The sequence below is a fragment of the Eubalaena glacialis genome, chromosome 8, assembly GCF_028564815.1.
Source record: "Eubalaena glacialis isolate mEubGla1 chromosome 8, mEubGla1.1.hap2.+ XY, whole genome shotgun sequence".
Lineage (NCBI taxonomy): Eukaryota > Metazoa > Chordata > Mammalia > Artiodactyla > Balaenidae > Eubalaena > Eubalaena glacialis.
The window spans coordinates 16,235,546-16,253,284 of NC_083723.1; the positions used below are offsets into that span (position 1 = coordinate 16,235,546).

Consider the following 17,739-nt stretch of genomic DNA (forward strand, 5'->3'; position numbering starts at 1 on the left):
GGCTGCCAAAGAGGGGATTGGGCGTGCCATGCCCAGCTCCAGGGCGGCCGTTGTCCTATTGTCCTCTATATGGCCAGATGGCTTCCAGGAACATCATTCTCATTTCTGAGTATCATATTTTAAACATTGTATTGACAAACTAGTATGTGTCCAAAGGAAGACAACAAGGATAATGGATAGAACCATGGTATTTTGTGATGAAGTCTTAGGGGTGGTTGGCTTAAAGAAACGAAGCATATGCAAGTTGAGAATGGCCACCTCTAGTTGGGAGATGGACTGTAAGTGGGAAGAGGGAGGCTGCCTGTTTTGTGCAATTTCCTTAAAACTGGACTCAGAACAATGGGAACAAGTTACAAGGAGCAGATTCTGCATCAACGTAAGAAGCATTGCCCAACAAAGACAATATGGCAACGAGCTCCCATAACTCCTTATATTTGAGTAGAAGCCAGTGGTTACTCCAAAAATGGGTAGAAGCTTAGTAGACCCAGTCACTTTATGAATCCAGCTACTTCTGGAGTTGTCGTTGGGTAAGCAGCTTTGGTCAGGTATAACCTAGGACCACAACAATAGTGATTTGATTTTATATTTTTCTCCTGTTAATTTTCCAGTCTCCTTGGTGTTCAGAAAAGCTGGTCAAGAATCCAGTTGGGGGAATTCCCTGGTAATCCAGTGGTTAGGACTCCGCCCTTCCACACTGCAGGGGGCACGGGTTCGTTCCCTCCCTGGTCGGGGAACTAAAATCCCACAAGCAGCGCAGCCAAAAAAAAAAGAGTCCAGTTGGGAGGATGCAGGTAAGTTCAGCCCTCTCCCCAAAACACAGTTAAATAACTGTCATTGAATGATTAAGCTTCATTTACAAAAAATGTTTTGTGGAGAAAAACATTAGCCCAATTGGGAGAAACTACAATTTACATTCCATAATGGAAACATTATTTGCCAAATTAATCGATGGAGGTTAAGTCCAGGTCTTGGGTCTGTCTCTGTTAGGCGAGAACTCCCAGAACCTGGGAGTGAATGTGGCCCATTTCCCATTATGTGTTTCGTTTTCATTTGCATCTGTGGCTGTTTCCCGATTTGGGGCCACCTGTCCCTGAACAGCTGGAAGCAGGCGGTATATTCAAGGGCCCTCAGCCAAAAAACATTAACTTCTGATCCTTGGTGCTGTCGGGGGTGGTTGCTGGCTGCGGGAATCCTCCTGCCTCTGCCTTTGCACAGCTGTATGTTCTAAATCACTGGAGGGAAAACTGTTTTGTATTAAAATGCATTATTTTTTTAGATCATAGAGCTTGTCAATTTCTCACCCATGACTGTTCTCACAGCTTACAGGCCAGTGTCCGTGTAGATTAGGCTATGGTGGGAAACGCTGCAGTGAGTGTGAGGAAAATTATTATGGGGATCCCCTGGGGCGATGCATTCGTAAGTATTGGTAATTCTGAAAACGTGAGTACAGTCAGCCTGGTCCTACCACAGGCTTGCTATGAACCAACTGAGTTTTAAATTCCTTTATTTGGTTGAAAAATCACAAACTTTAAAATAAATTTTCCACAGAATATTAATAAAATGAAAACTGTTTAACCAATTAGTTTTTCTTTCTTTTCCATTATGATCTGTTACAGGATATTGAATATAGTTCCCTGTTGCTATACAGTAGGACCTTGTTGTTTATCCATCCTATATATAATAGTTTGCATCTGCTAATCCCAAACTCCCAATCTGTCCTTCTTCCCCACCCCTTGGCAACCACAAGTCTGTTCTCTATGTCTGTGAGTCTGTTTTGTAGATAAGTTCATTTGTGTCATATTTTAGATTCCACGTGTAAGTGATATCATATGGTATTTGTATTTCTGACTTCACATAGTATGATAATCTCTAGGTCCATCCATTTTGCTGCAGATGGCATTATTTCATTCTCTTTTATGGCTGGGTAGTATTCCATTGTATATATACACTACATCTTGTTTATCCATTCATCTGTCGATGGACATTTAGGTTGTTTCAATGTCTTGGCTATTGTGAATAGTGCTGCTGTGAACATAAGGGTGCGTGTATCTTTGTGTTTTTTTGTTTTTAAAGATTTTTTTGATGTGGACCATTTTTAAAGTCTTTATTGAATTTGTTACAATATTGCTTCTGCTTTATGTTGGATTTTTGGCCCCGAGGCATGTGGGATCTTAGCTCCCCGACCAGGGATCGAACCCGCATCCCCTGCATTGGAAGGCAAAGTCTTAACCACTGCACTGCCAGGGAAGTCCCCTCATTTTTGAATTATAGTTTTGTTTGGATATATGCCCAGGAGTGGGATTGCTGGATCATATGGCAACTCTACTTTCTGTTTTTTGAGGAACCTCCATACTGTTTTCCACAGTGGCTGCACCAACTTACATTACCACCAACAGTGTAGGAGGGTTCCCTTTTCTCCACACCCTCTCCAGCATTTGTTATTTGTAGACTTTTTAATGATAGCCATTCTGACTGGTGTGAGGTGATACCTCATTGTAGTTTTGATTTGTGTTTTTCTAATAATTAGCAATGTTGAGCATCTTTTCATGTGCCTGTTGGCCATCTGTATGTCTTCTTTGGAGAAATGTCCATTTAGGTCTTCTGCCCGTTTTTTTTTTTTTTTTTCCTTCACAAGAATTTATTTGATGAAAATGCTCCAAGAAATGCACAAAAATCTATGCATTTTATTTATTTTTTTACCCAATACTAATATATATATATATATTTTTAACATCTTTATTGGAGTATAATTGCTTTACGATGGTGTGTTAGTTTCTGCTTTATAACAAAGTGAATCAGCTATACATATACATATATCCCCATATCGTCTCCCTCCCACCCTCCCTATCCCACCCCTTTAGGTGGTCACAATGCACCGAGCTGATCTCCCTGTGCTATGTGGCTGCTTCCCATTAGCTATCTATTTTACATTTGGTATTGTATATATATATATATGCCCATTTTTTTATTGGATTTTTTTTTGTTATTGAGTTGTATGAGATGTTTGTATATTTTGGAAATGAAGCCCTTTTCCGTCAAATCATTTGCAAATATTTTCTCCCAGTCTGTAGGTTGTCTTTTCATTTTGTTTATGGTTTCCTTTGCTGTGCAAAAGCTTGTAAGTTTGATTTGGTCCCATTCGTTTATTTTTGCTTTTATTTCTATTGCCTGGGGAGACTGACCTAAGAAAACGTTGGTATGATTTATGTCAGAGAATGTTTTGCCTATGATCTTTTCTAGGAGTTCTATGGTGTCATGTCTTATATTTGAAAATCCACAAACTTTAATCCTAGTTTTGAAAAAAAATGTTTTAGCCCTATAAAAATTTTTTCTCTTATATTAAAACTTTACGCTATATTGAATGTTAGCCTATATTGAAATTCCTCAAAGTCATTAAAATGGAACAGATTTCTGAGATCATAACTTGTAGCCAATTTTCTGCTATTTGGAAACATGCTGACAAAAATAGCTACTTTGGATTAAGGTACATGCTGGGAGATGGATCATAGGAAGTCAGCAGAGTGGATGTTTTTTCAATGTGGCTCTCATAACTTGGGGTCCATCACAGATTCACTTATTTATTTAAAAATATTCACAGAGTGTCTACTGGGTACTCTAGGTAGTGAACAAATAAGGCAAGGCCCCCAACCTATGGAGTGTGTGCTCTAGTGTCTTTCATTCCATGCTTTAGCAATAGTTACAGGATTTAGAGGAGGGCTGTTGGAAACTTTCTGCAGAGATGGAAACATTCTACATCTGCACTGTCCAGTTCGGGGGCCACCAGCCATATGTAGCACTGAGCACTTGCAATGTGGCTAGTGCATGTGAGGAAAACAATTGTTTATTCCATTTAATCCATTTACACTTAAATAACACATGTGGTTAGTAGCTACCATATCGGACAGTGCAGATTTAGAATCTGGGTTGGTTCTAGGAGGAGGGATCTTTGAATCTCTGTTTGAAATCGGCTTCCAAAAGAAGTCAATCCGAAGAAATATCAGATGTAATGGATTTATCATTGTGGTCACCTCAATGTAGCCACATATGGTAACTCTTTCCTCCTCTCCATTCCTTTATAAATGTGCTTTTGTGGCTTAAAAAAAAAAAAAAATTCCTTTGGTTTTTTGCCCCATTCAAATACTCAATTTTCCAAATGGAATTGCTACTTTAAAAACCAGGAAGAAATGTTGGCTCTTAGAAAAACTGTCTTAGAGAGCCTGTAATATTTTAATAATCTTACTTTATAAAAATGTTTTCATCTTTCACAGAGGAAACTTTGCAAACGGTCCACTCAGGCCACAGATCCCACTAGCGCTCCTGGGGAGGAGCAGGTAATAAGGGGGAGCCTTGGCCTCCAGCTGGCGAAGCGCACAGAGCTCCCCCAGGGGTTTCTGCAGAGGCCTTTGGACCAAAGGGAATGTGCCAGACAGGTAATGTCTATTGGAGGAGCCTAGTGTGTTAATCAGTTTTTATTTCTAATTTGCATTATTTTCACTCAAGCTGGCCAAATGCATTTTTAAATCACTTGTTCCTTGTAGTCAAGCCAATGGCATAGGTTAGTGATTCCCTCACCTTTTGGAAATTGCTGTAACTTCAATAGCTCTCCCCATCCTCCATCCTCGGGCTTAATCAAAAACCTATTCATTTGAAGTGCATGTAGCATCAGGATTTTTTTTTTTTTAGTTAAGACAAAATGAATTTAATGTTCTCTATTTTTTAAAAGACATTTTTAAAGAGCAATTTTAGGTTCACAGCAAAATTGAGAGGAAGATACAGAGATTTCCCATATACCCCCAGACCCCACCATAGCCTCCCCCATTATCAACATCCCCAGAAGAGTGGTACACTTGCTACAATTCATGAACCTATATTGATACATCATAATCACCAAAGTTCATATTACATTAGGGTTGACACTTGGTGTTGTCCATTCTATGGGTTTAGACAAATGAATAATGACATGTATCCATAATTATAGTATCATACAGAGTATTTCCACTGCCCTAAAAATCCTCTGTGCTCTGCCTATTCATCCTTACCCACCACCCAACCCCTGGCAACAACTGATATTTTTATTGTCTCCATAGTTTTGCCTTTTCAGAATGTCCTACAGTTGGAATCATGCAACATGTAGCCTTTTCAAATTGGCTTCTTTCCCTTAGTAGTAAGCATTTAAGGTTCCTCCATGTCTTTTTATGGCTCAACACTCATTTCTTTTTAGTGCTGAATAATATTCAGTTGTCTGGATATACCGTGGTTTCTTTATCCATTCACCTACTGATAGACATCTTGGTTACTTATAAGTTGGCGATTATGAATAAAGTCGCTAAAAACACCCATGTGCAGGTTTTTATGTGGGCATGTTTTGAACTCCTTTGGGTAAATACCAAAGAGCGATCCGCCCGCCCACCCACCCCTTTTTTGATAACAGAACAGTTTTCCTTATGTAATGGAAGACAGCACATCCAGGCTGGGTTTCACTAAGAAAAAGTGTGATCACGGGCCTTCTTAGAGAGTCTGTGACATGCCTGAACCACCCTGGGGTGGGGGCAGTAGCAGCCGTCACAAGTGTGTCATCCATTAGATCCATATTCTTCACTCACATACTTAAAGAAACCAGATGGGAACAACTCACACTTGCAGTAAAAGTGACACCTAATAATGTTCATATAAAAACCAAGAGCTGGGAATTCCCTGGCGGTCCAGTGGTTAGGACTCCACGCTTCCAATGCAGGGGGCACGGGTTTGATCCCTGGTCGGGGAACTAATCCCGCAAGCCACAGTGGAGTGTCCAAAAACAAAAAACAAAAAAACCAAGAGCTGATTCGTCAGTGGAATGAAACGAGGTATGCTCTGTTTTAATGGCCATTGCACAGATCTCTGAAATTATCCTGCTTTTTAACATTCACCTTAGAAATGGGAGTTAGGAAGATTCTCAGGGGAGAGGGGAGGACTTTATTCTTGAGCTGGTCATGAGCCAAAGGCCAGGTGACTGACATTCTCCGCTCCTTCTCCCATCCTTTTCAGCATGTGACTGCAACAGGAAAGATTCCCAGAAGCACATCTGTGACCAGGACACGGGCACGTGTCACTGCCGAGAGGGTGTTAGCGGCCCACGATGTGATCGCTGTGCCCAGGGTCACGGCCAGGAATTCCGTGCTTGTCTTTGGTGTCACTTGTGCTTTGATCAATGGGACCACACCATTTCTTCCCTCTCCAAAGCGGTGCAAGGGTTAATTAGGCTGGCTGGTAACATGGAAGATAAAAGAGAGACCCTGCCTGTCTGTGAGGCCGACTTCAAAGGCCTCAGAGAGAACATGTCTGAAATAGAAAGGATTTGGAGACATCCTGTTTTCTCATCTGGGGAATTCTTAAAAGTCAAGGATTATCATGACTCTGTTTGGTAAGGTTTGTATGCAAGTAATAGATCGCCAAGTTCCTGATTTACCTTAACTCCTGTGAGCTTTAGCAGCCTTCAACTTAGAAATGAACCTTTGTTGATGTTAGGGAAATGATCATTGTTCCATTAATAACCAGGCTGGGAATCATTGTTGTCTCTTTCTTACCTAGTTAGAATGACATGATTTTGGGAGATGTCATTGATTATAACAAAAAGGCAATCATGAGGTTAATTGAGAAACCCAAACCCAGCAGAGCTGAAAGACAAAATTGGAAGTGGGGAAGTTTCTAATATAAAAATTTTTTTTCAGCCATGCTCTCAGCGAAATTTGCTAAATGTTCCCAAATTCTTCAGTTGTTTATAAGCCCACACATTACTGTGAAGTCATATAATGAGTACAGTAATTCTTTCAAAATGCAATATCATTTTTATTTTATATTATTGAGTCCTTCTTTTCATTCATCAAATATTTCTAGAGATTATGTTGGCTGCTCTGGACCAGGAGTCAGGAAACCGTAGCCCACAGTCAGTATCCGACCCATCACATTTTTTGTAAATAAAGTTTTATTGGAACACAGCCACGCCCATTATTTACATCCTCTGTGGCTGCTTTCTCTCTACAATGACAGAGTTGAGCGATTGCGACAGGGCCACTATGGTGCCCCCAAGGCCTAAAATATTTACTCTCTGGCCCTTTAAAGAAAAAGTTTGCTGACCTGCTCTGGGCAAAATGAGGATGAGCTGGGTATAGTTTCCACCCCTCTAGAAGTACACAGTCTACTAAGAAACCGAAAAGATTATAGTTCTATAGAAAAATATCCCTCCTCCCCCAGAAAAGCTCCTGGATTAAAGAATAGTTGAAGCTGCAGAGTTTTATGTTACATAAAACACAAGCGTAGGGACTTCCCTGGTGGTGCAGTCATTAGGAATCCGCCTGTCAGGGCTTCCCTGGTGGCACAGTGGTTAAGAATCCACCTGCCAATGCCGGGGACATGTGTTCGAGCCCTGGTCTAGGAAGATCCCACATGCTGCGGAGCAACTAAGCCTGTGCACCACAACTACTGAGCCTGCACTCTAGAGCCCACGAGCCACAACTACTGAAGCCCATGCACCGCGACTACTGAACCTGTGTGCTGCAACTACTGAAGCCTGTGCAGCTAGAGCCTGTGCTCCGCAACAAGAAAAGCCACTGCAATGAGAAGCCCGCACACCGCAACAAAGAGTAGACCCGGCTCACCGCAACTAGAGAAAGCCTGAGCGCAGCAATGAAGACCCAACGCAGCCAAAAACAAACAAACAAACATACAAAAACCCACAAGCATACATATAAGGCCATTCGTTATTACCAGACAAAAAATCCTGAAGTATATGGCAACTGCTTAAAAGTTACACAAGGAAGATGATACAACTCACCTGGATAGTTCAGAGGAAGGGCCACCTGCATCATAAACGAAGCTATAGGGCCCAGAGAGGTCACATAGCCAAGTCAAGTTGGCAGGTGAGGACAGGCACTTCTATGCCCTGGTAAAGACTGTGGCCCCGGGTTCCCAGATCTCCTCACATTTTTTTTTTTTTTTTTTGAAACCGATGTAAGTAATAGGGTTTTGTCTTTTTTTTAATTAATTAATTAATTAATTTATTTATTTATTTTTGGCTGTGTTGGGTCTTCGTTTCTGTGCGAGGGCTTTCTCTAGTTGCGGCAAGCGGGGGCCACTCTTCATCGCGGTGCGCGGGCCTCTCACTATCGCGGCCTCTCTTGTTGCGGAGCACAGGCTCCAGACGCGCAGGCTCAGCAGCTGTGGCTCACGGGCTTAGTTGCTCCACGGCATGTGGGATCTTCCCAGACCAGGGCTCGAACCCGTGTCCCCTGCATTGGCAGGCAGATTCTCAACCACTGCGCCACCGGGGAAGCCCTCCTCACTTTTTAAACAATGTCAGACATCCAGATTTTTATGGAAATGTCCCCACTTTAAAATATAGGCAGCTAATCCAATAGTGCTTTCAAAAAGCACTGTATAGGCCAAAGAAACTTGTCTGAGAATGAGTTTTGGCGCATGGACCACTGGTTTGTGGTTATAGGACATGGCAGATGAAGTGGAACTGAGAAAGCAGAAGGAGCCAATCCACAGTAGATGCTGTAGATAAAGATACTGCAAGAGCCCCGAGCAGGACCAGAGAGAAGAAAGCAAGAGAAGCAGGAGTCCCAGGGCCAGGCCTGAAGCCATGAGGAAAGCCTGCCCCCTCTTGGCCCACCTGCTAAGCTCCTATTCCTCTCTAACAACCACCCAAACACCACCCCCTCACTGAAGCCTTCCCTGACCTCCTGAGAGAAAGGATGTGTTTCCTTCTGCATCTTCCCACGTCTTTGTGGCTCAGCCATTGCCTCACTGAGGGACTCCTGTGGGCAAAGCTGCCTTCTCTGTACCTTTCTCCAGGCCTGGTTTAGTTAAGTAATAAATGTTTGTTGGGTAAATTACAAATCAAAGGGGAAGGGGAGGACAGAGAAACCAAGATATCATAAGCATAGATTGAGAAGTCAGACTACTGTGGTTCAAATCCACCTGCTACTGTGTGGCCTCAGAAGTTACTTCTCCAAGCTTCAGTTTCTTCATCAAAAGTGGGGTTAAAGTCTCTATTTCATGGGATTCTTGTGAGAATCACTCAAGACAAGCCACTTTGCACGGTGTCTGGCACATAGTAAGTGCTTTAAGAGTACCAGTTATAATAATAGTAATTACTGTTATTGTTATTAGCCAGAAGGATTACAGTGCTGACGGTTGGAGCTTGAAGGAAAAGTCTGTAGATTAGAAGGGAGAGTGAGAGCAGAAAATGCTAGGAAGCATTGGTTAATACTTTGCGATCATACCAAGATAAATTAGTCCCATAAATTTGTATTGTAGCTTCCCTGAACTGTACTCTTCAATTTGTCCCCAAGTTCCCCGTAATGAGGGATATTCTAATTATTCACCTGAACCAACTGTGTTTGCTGAACCCAGCCAACTGAAGTGGGACAAAGGTGGCACCATCAAAGGTGATGTAGAAAGGACACACCCAAATGTACACTCGCCAGCAAGGAAACCTGTCACTTGTGGAAAATCAAAGTTAAGACCCTGTACAGAAGTAGCAGTAAAAGGAACCTTGCTGGAAGCAGATTTATTCTAAATGAGGTACTGATTTTTATCCTTGGCTGTGTGAGGGATTCTGTTAAAAGCCTAATATAGGTTGGCTCCCTTAGACTGATTTAAATGAACCATGTCTGAATACGTGTTTTTGAAAACCAAAGCAAAGGGAGACAGAGTATAAACAGCTGAAATTGAAAGATTCAAAAACCTTTATGCTAGGAGACCATTTTAAATGAGTGCTGAAATACTCTAGGAAGCGGAATTAACAAGAAAGAGATAAGCCATAAACAGAATCATAAACTGTCAAATAAAAATTTGGGGGGAAAAAAATCCATCCTAAGTATGAGGATACCTAATAATGAGGGCAATCTTTTTTTTTTAAATTATTTAATTGTATTTATTTATTTATTTTTATTTATTTATTTATTGGCTGTGTTGGGTCTTTGTTGCTGCGTGTGGGCTTTCTCTAGTTGTGGCGAGCGGTGGCTACTCTTTGTTGCGGTGCGCGGGCTTCTCATTGCGGTGGCTTCTCTTGTTGCTGAGTACGGGCTCTAGGCGTGTGGGCTTCAGTAGTTGTGGCACGTGGGCTCAGTAGTCGTGGCGCACGGGCTCAGTAGTCATGGCGCACGGGCTTAGTTGCTCCGCGGCATGTGGGATCTTCCCAGACCAAGGATCGAACCAGTGTCCCCTGCGTTGGCAGGCGGATTCTTAACCATTGCTCCACCAAGGGAAGTCTGAAGGCAATTTCTTTACGTGTGTTTTTTTCACCAATCTGTCGAATGTAATATAAGCTTAGCTACATTTACTCTCATTTTCTCCTATAGGAAAGAAATCATGCAACTAAGTGAGCAGAGGAAAACTGTATGAATTTCAAGATCTGAAAGAAACAAGAGGAAGAATGAGGAATAAAGTGAACCTCTTACTTGAAGATCTTCAAGAAGAAATTAATTCGCACTCCCGTGCCCGTAATGCAAGCATCATGGGTAAGAGAGAAAATGCACCTCAACTGTCTGTTTCTGGACAGGAGTTGATAAAATCCCTAGTGCATTCCATTAGTGAATCTCCCTGTGCTTATTGCCACAGCACCTGAGCACTTTAGAACATGAAAACACACCCATTAAAGGTATTATTTGTGCATGAATATTTCAACTTTTTAAAACATTGCAAAGCTGGATAGCATTTGCACAAAATAATGCTAACAATCTGCGATACTAAACAAATACTGAAACCCAAAGTATTGTGATGCCAAACCATGCTAGGATCTCGTTTAATCAGCAGCTTGGAAATTCTATTATGGCCATAAGGAAATGAGAGAGACATGTTTCTATGCCTTCCTGAGTATAAGCCACTCCATTTCCAGCAACCATAAATGCAAAGGAATATGAGGCAAAAAGGACCTAAACAATTTCTCATAAGAACTTTGTAGGAATTTGGAGACATGTAACATACTGGAAGCCTGTAATTCATATTGCATAGTTCTTAAAAATGAACGGGAATTATGCCAAAGCCAAAATCAACTTGGAGGAGAAATGGAACTCTAAAGCAAAACTTGCATTAGCTCATCTGCTGATCTCCCATGAGATCCTTGTTATGTTTTGACATGGACAGACAGCTTGTTAGTACCAGGTGAGGCAGCACTGAACTTATTCACACCAAACCCATCTAGTTGAGTGGTATAAGGGAAAATATACATGAAACCTATCTCAAGGCAAAAACATTGTCTGCTTTTCCTTATCCTATGTCTATGGTCCTGTTTGTCATCTGATCTTGAGCTAAAAGAGAAAAAAACAGATGGCAATTATGACCCTAAAGGAAGGCCTGAATTTGATGAAATCACTATTGATGATGCTCAATAAATGCTACGTAAAGAGTAAGGAATTTGTTCCTATTCCTAATCTGGAAGAAGGTGCCCACTGAAAGAACTGAAAATCCGTTAGCAGTCACCCAGGCCAGGTAGAAGAGAGCAAAACTGCCCCATGCTGATTCTCTCAAACTTGCAGTCCAACAGCAATTACTGGGCTTTTTCTCGATGCCTGACACTGTGCTAAGCAGCAGAGACGGGCAGTAAGTCTCGCCCTTAAGTCATCCCAGTCTCGTGGGGGGAAGACAGGCGTATAAACAATCCCCAAACAGTGAAAAGACTCTATCAGAACATTTTCACGCTGTTTCGGGAACAGAGTAGAGAGAATAGAGTTCTTCCTGGGTCTATTAGAAAAGGCCTCTCAGAATAAAGATAAATTTGCCAGATAAATCAAGGCAGAAAATCATTCCGAGCAATAGAAACATGGCTTTTTGTTCGTTTGTGTGTGTGTGAGATGGGGGGGGCGGGGGGAGGCGGTTCATGATAAATGAAAATCACGATATACTGAGTCTGTTAGTGTAAAAACCAGGAATGTTGAAAAGATAAAGTGTGGTTGTCATGCCTGGACTATGGCTACATAGGAGTAAAGATCAGAACCCTGGGCCTTTGGTTCCTAAAACAGTTTAAAGCCCTAATATACTCTCGTTTGCATTAAAACATCCCACATTACTTTCAGGAATTTGTGTTTTCATTGCAATATGGAAAATACAGAGAAGTGTTTAAGAACACAGGCTCTAGAGGCTCTACCTGGCTTCAAATCCTGGCTTCACATCATACTCTCAGTGAGACCTTGCTATCATCAGAGCCTCCTTTTCTCACTGGTAAAATGGTGGTGGTCGTGCTAACCGCCTGACAGTGTTTTGTGAAGATCAAGGATGAGAACTGATCGGAAGGACAGGCATATAGAAAGCACTCAGCACGTTAGCTGTTGTCATCAGCCTCAACATCAGAGGTCAGCAAACTACAGTCTGCCAGCAAATCCTACTCACAGCCTGTTTTTGTAAATGAAGTTTCATTAGGAGACCACCACCTCACCTATTTATTTATGTGGTGTCTGTGGCTACTGCCACTCTACAATGGCAGAGTTGAGTAGTTGTGACAGCAATGTGATGGCAGGTAAGCCTAAAACATTTGTTCTCTGGCCTTTTGTAGAATGACTTTGTCAACTCCTGCTCTATATAGTGAGGTGAACTTAGTTGTTTCATCATATTAGATTCATATGGGTAGTCAAAATTAATACCTTACATTTGGGGAACACTTCACAGAGGGTCTTTATATTATCTCACTTAATCTCCACAAATTATCATCATCAGTTTACAGATAAGGAAACACAATCTAAGAGACTAACAGATTTGCTCAAGGCCATACCCGGACAGTAAAGGGAGAAGCCAGCATTCAAACCCATGTCTGCAAACTTAAGTCTCAGTGCTCTGTAGCTATTACATGTATATCTATGATGCGACATCTCCAAGTTTGAGAGAATCAGCATGGGGGCACTTTTGCTTTCTTCTGCCTGTCTTGGGTGACTGCTGACAGATTTTCAGTTCTTTCAGTGGGCACCTTCTTCCAGATTAGGAATGAGAACAAATTCCTTACTCTTTACTTCCCTATTAAGTGCAAATTCAAGGGAGAGGATGTTGAATTTTTGTATTGATCATTGAGACCAAGACAGTCTAGTCAAATTGGGGAATGATTATCTTGATAACCCATGTATAATTGCATTTGTTTTCACAAAATTTATCTTACCTCAATTTGTGTTGTTGTAGATTCCTCAAAGAACATTAAGAAGTATTATCAGAGCTCTATCTGCTGAAAAGAAAACTAATGAAACTACTTCCATCATAGATAACTCTGAATAAAACAGGAATGACTTACTTACCATCTTAGATACACTAACCTCAAAAGAAAACTTGTCATTGGAGAAATTAAAGAAGATCAAGATAGCAGATATTCAAATATTACATGAAAAGGTAAATATTCATGACAGTATAGTCAAAGTGTTTGTGGTTTCTACTTGATATACAGACCTCTTCAATTGTATTTCCCTGTCTTACATTTTATTTTTTTATTTATATTTTATAAGTGTAGAAAGTATCTATAAATAATATATATTTAATCTAAAAATAATATAAATATTTATATTTTATTTTTTATTTCTTAAGTCAAAGTTTGAGAAAAATCAAAGAGTAAAGATTGTGGCTTGATTTTATTATTTTATGCTATTTACTATTTCCCAACTGGTACAGATTATGGACATTTACTCCTCCTGCCTCATAAGTAAAAGGTACTTTTTATTTAAAAAAAAAATGAAATTAACATGGAAATGCTAGACATGTGACTATTTCCCCCAAAACTATAAGTGTAAAAGCGACATTGATTGGCCCATATGCTGATAACAAATAAGTTAGATATTTATTCAGTTAACTAGGAAATATTTAATCGGTCATATCCATGTACTAAGTGTGAACAACTATTGAAGAAACACATATGAACAGAGCAGTGTCTTGCCTTGGTGAGCCTGGAGGATTTAGAAAAAGCTCTGCCAACAAGTTGCTTTTTTTAAAAAATTTAAAAAAAATTTTTGGCTGCATTGGGTCTTCATTGCTGCATGCGGGCCTTCTCTAGTCGTGGCGAGCGGGGGCTACTCTTCGTTGCAGTGCGCGGGCTTCTCATTGTGGTGGCTTCTCGTCGCGGAGCACGGGCTCTAGGCGTGCGGGCTTCAGTAATTGTGGCATGTGGGATCAGTAGTTGTGGCTCGCTGGCTCTAGAGCACAGGCTCAGTAGTTGTGGGGCACGGGCTTAGTTGCTCCGTGGCATGTGGGATCTTCCCGGACCAGGGATAGAACCTGTGTCCCCTGCACTGTTGACAGACGGGTTCTTAACCACTGCACCACCAGGGAAGTCCCAACAAGTTGCTTTTTAACATAGATACTTTCTCCTGTCAGGTGTGTGGAGGAGGGAACATGCCCTGTGTGCTCTTGTCCTGTGGTGGCCCGAGCTGTCTCGGCTCCAGACCCTCTCGAGGAACACCCTCCAGAAAGCTCAGGAAGCAGAGTTCGTGATTCGCAATTTGAACAACCAAGTTCAAGGGTTGAAAAATCAGGTAAACGATGTCTTCTCATGCTTTATTTGTAAAATTAATAGCAATTAAAAAAGCAAACTATTTGAAATTTTAAAAATTTCCATTTAACTTCTAAGTGAAAGGGTAGATTCTAGATGTTAGGTGTTCTTGTGCCTGACAATATAGAATAAAAATATAGATGTGGATATGAATGGTGATTTAGAAGTAGCTGTGAATATTGACATATTTTCTCATATATATTACATATACACATATATACATGTAATATGTGTGTGTGTATAGTGTGTATGTGTGTATATGGCGAGAAAGAAGAGAAAAACCTCAAAGTATATGTTTGTAGGACATATATAGACTTGTGTGGATATGTTTCCTTTATAGCAAACACTGCATAGAAATGTGTAAACTCCTAGCCTTGAAGGTTTGAAAACTATAGAGCTCTCAAAGTAAAGAATATTTTTCATAAATTCAAGGGCATGTTTGAAATTCTACTAAATAGACACATTTTGATGTTAGAATTTAATTTAATATTAGAAAATATTTTAATGGGAATATACTCTTAATGCCTTGAACTATTTCCTATGTTGATAGACATGATAAAGTTGTTTTAATATTTAAGTACCTGATAATGGAATCTCTAATAATTTTAAATGGTTTCATTTACTTTTCTTGTTATATTAATAAATAGGTATAATTTTTAATTACCTAGCTTTCTTTAGGGTTTTTTTTGTGAATACATTATATTTATCTTGAAAGGATGAATACAATTTTAGGTGTTTTGTGAATACATTGTGTTCAACTTAAAAACAAGATGATGATGTGCTCCCTAGTTTGCTTTTTTTTTTTTTTTTTTTTTGGACAGCATACATAGAGTCTTTGATGAAGAAGAAAAAGCTCCAAAAGAGCTGAATTTTTTACCAATATAAGGTAAATATTATTTCAGTTAGCATTCTTGTTTGCAAGCAACAGAAACCAAGTCCTCAACAAAAAGGAAGACATCTGGGTCTCAGAAGTGAGAGGAGAATAGAGAGCCAGCCTTGGGAATGGGGTGAGAACCACAGCGACGAGACACACTCCTGCGCATGCGCACACGCAGAGCACCAGTTTGCTCCGTGAGCCTCGCCTCCATGCATCCGAACCCCGGCTGGTCCTACGTGCTTGCCCCACAGGCTCCGGATCCAAGTTCCAGAGCAAGTCTCTGATTAACTTAGAGAACATCCCCACACATCCTAAATGTTGAAAAATTTTATTTACATAGTCATAATTCTATATTGCCACCTAGTTTTTCACTTATATGTTATTCTTCATTGCTTTAACAAATATTCATTGAGTACCTACTGCGTGCTGGACATTTATCTAGATGCTGGGAATACAGCAGTGAACAAACGCAAATCCTGGTCTTGCATCCCTGTGGTTAAAACAATCCTTCAGAGAAGAGAGAGAGAAAGGACCAGAGAAAATATTTGAAGAGATTATAGTCGAAAACTTCCCTAACATGGGAAAGGAAGTAGCCACCCAAGTCCAGGAAGCGCAGAGAGTCCCATACAGGATAAACCCAAGGAGAAACACGCTGAGACACATAGTAATCAAAGTGGCAAAAATTAAAGACAAAGAAAAATTATTGAAAGCAGCAAGGGAAAAACGACAAATAACATACAAGGGAACTCCCATAAGGTTAACAGCTGATTTCTCAGCAGAAACTCTACAAGCCAGAAGGGAGTGGCATGATATACTTAAAGTGATGAAAGGGAAGAACCTACAACCAAGATTACTCTACCCAGCAAGGATCTCATTTAGATTTGATGGAGAAATCAAAAGCTTTACAGACAAGCAAAAGCTAAGAGAATTCAGCACCACCAAACCAGCTCTACAACAAATGCTAAAGGAACTTCTCTAAGTGGGAAACACAAGAGAAGAAAAGGACCTACAAAAACAAACTCAAAACAATTAAGAAAATGGTCATAGGAACATACATATCAATAATTACCTTAAACGTGAATGGATTAAATGCTCCAACCAAAAGACACAGGCTTGCTGAATGGATACAAAAACAAGACCCATATATATGCTGTCTACAAGAGACCCACTTTAGACCTAGGGACACATACAGACTGAAAGTGAGGGGATGGAAAAAGATATTCCATGCAAATGGAAATCAAAAGAAAGCTGGAGTAGCTATACTCATATCAGATAAAATAGACTTTAAAATAAAGAATGTTACAAGAGACAAGGAAGGACACTACATAATGATCAAGGGATCAATCCAAGAAGAAGATATAACAATTATAAATATATATGCACCCAACATAGGAGCACCTCAATACATAAGGCAACTGCTAACAGCTATAAAAGAGGAAATTGACAGTAACACAATAATAGTGGGGGACTTTAACACCTCACTTACACCAATGGACAGATCATCCAAAATGAAAATAAATAAGGAAACAGAAGCTTTAAATGACACAATAGACCAGATAGATTTAATTGATATTTATAGGTACATTCCACCCAAAAACAGCAGATTACACACTCTTCTAAAGTGCGCACGGAACATTCTCCAGGATAGGTCACATCTTGGGTCACAAATCAAGCCTCAGTAAATTTAAGAAAATTGAAATCATATCAAGCATCTTTTCTGACCACAATGCTATGAGATTAGAAATGAATTACAGGGAAAAAAACGTAAAAAACACAAACACATGGAGGCTAAACAATACGTTACTAAATAACCAAGAGATCACTGAAGAAATCAAAGAGGAAATCAAAAAATACCTAGAGACCAATGACAATGAAAACACGACGACCCAAAACCTATGGGATGCAGCAAAAGCAGTTCTAAGAGGGAAGTTTATAGCTATACAAGCCTACCTCAAGAAACAAGAAAAATCTCAAGTAAACAATCTAACCTTACACCTAAAGGAACTAGAGAAAGAAGAACAAACAAAACCCAAAGTTAGCAGAAGGAAAGAAATCATAAAGATCAGAGCAGAAATAAATGAAATAGAAACAAAGAAAACAATAGCAAAGATCAATAAAACTAAAAGCTGGTTCTTTGAGAAGATAAACAAAATTGATAAACCATTAGCCAGACTCATCAAGAAAAAGAGGGAGAGGACTCAAATCAATAAAGTCAGAAATGAAAAAGGAGAAGTTACAACAGACACCGCAGAAATACAAAGCATCCTAAGAGACTACTACAAGCAACTTTATGCCAATAAAATGGACAACCTGGAAGAAATGGACAAATTCTTAGAAAGGTATAACCTTCCAAGACTGA

At 40.1% G+C, this 17,739-nt stretch overlaps 1 protein-coding gene across 1 annotated transcript in view; it reads left to right on the plus strand.

Annotated features, from left to right (window-relative positions):
* Window positions 1–17,739, plus strand: part of LAMB4 (laminin subunit beta 4) — a 110,164-nt gene that overhangs the window by 70,176 nt on the left and 22,249 nt on the right. The window contains 8 exon segments of the mRNA XM_061197589.1: window positions 1,320–1,416; window positions 6,028–6,403; window positions 10,347–10,379; window positions 10,381–10,505; window positions 13,150–13,186; window positions 13,188–13,353; window positions 14,329–14,392; window positions 14,395–14,486. Of these exon segments, the coding sequence (XP_061053572.1) occupies window positions 1,320–1,416; window positions 6,028–6,403; window positions 10,347–10,379; window positions 10,381–10,505; window positions 13,150–13,186; window positions 13,188–13,353; window positions 14,329–14,392; window positions 14,395–14,486 (990 nt within the window).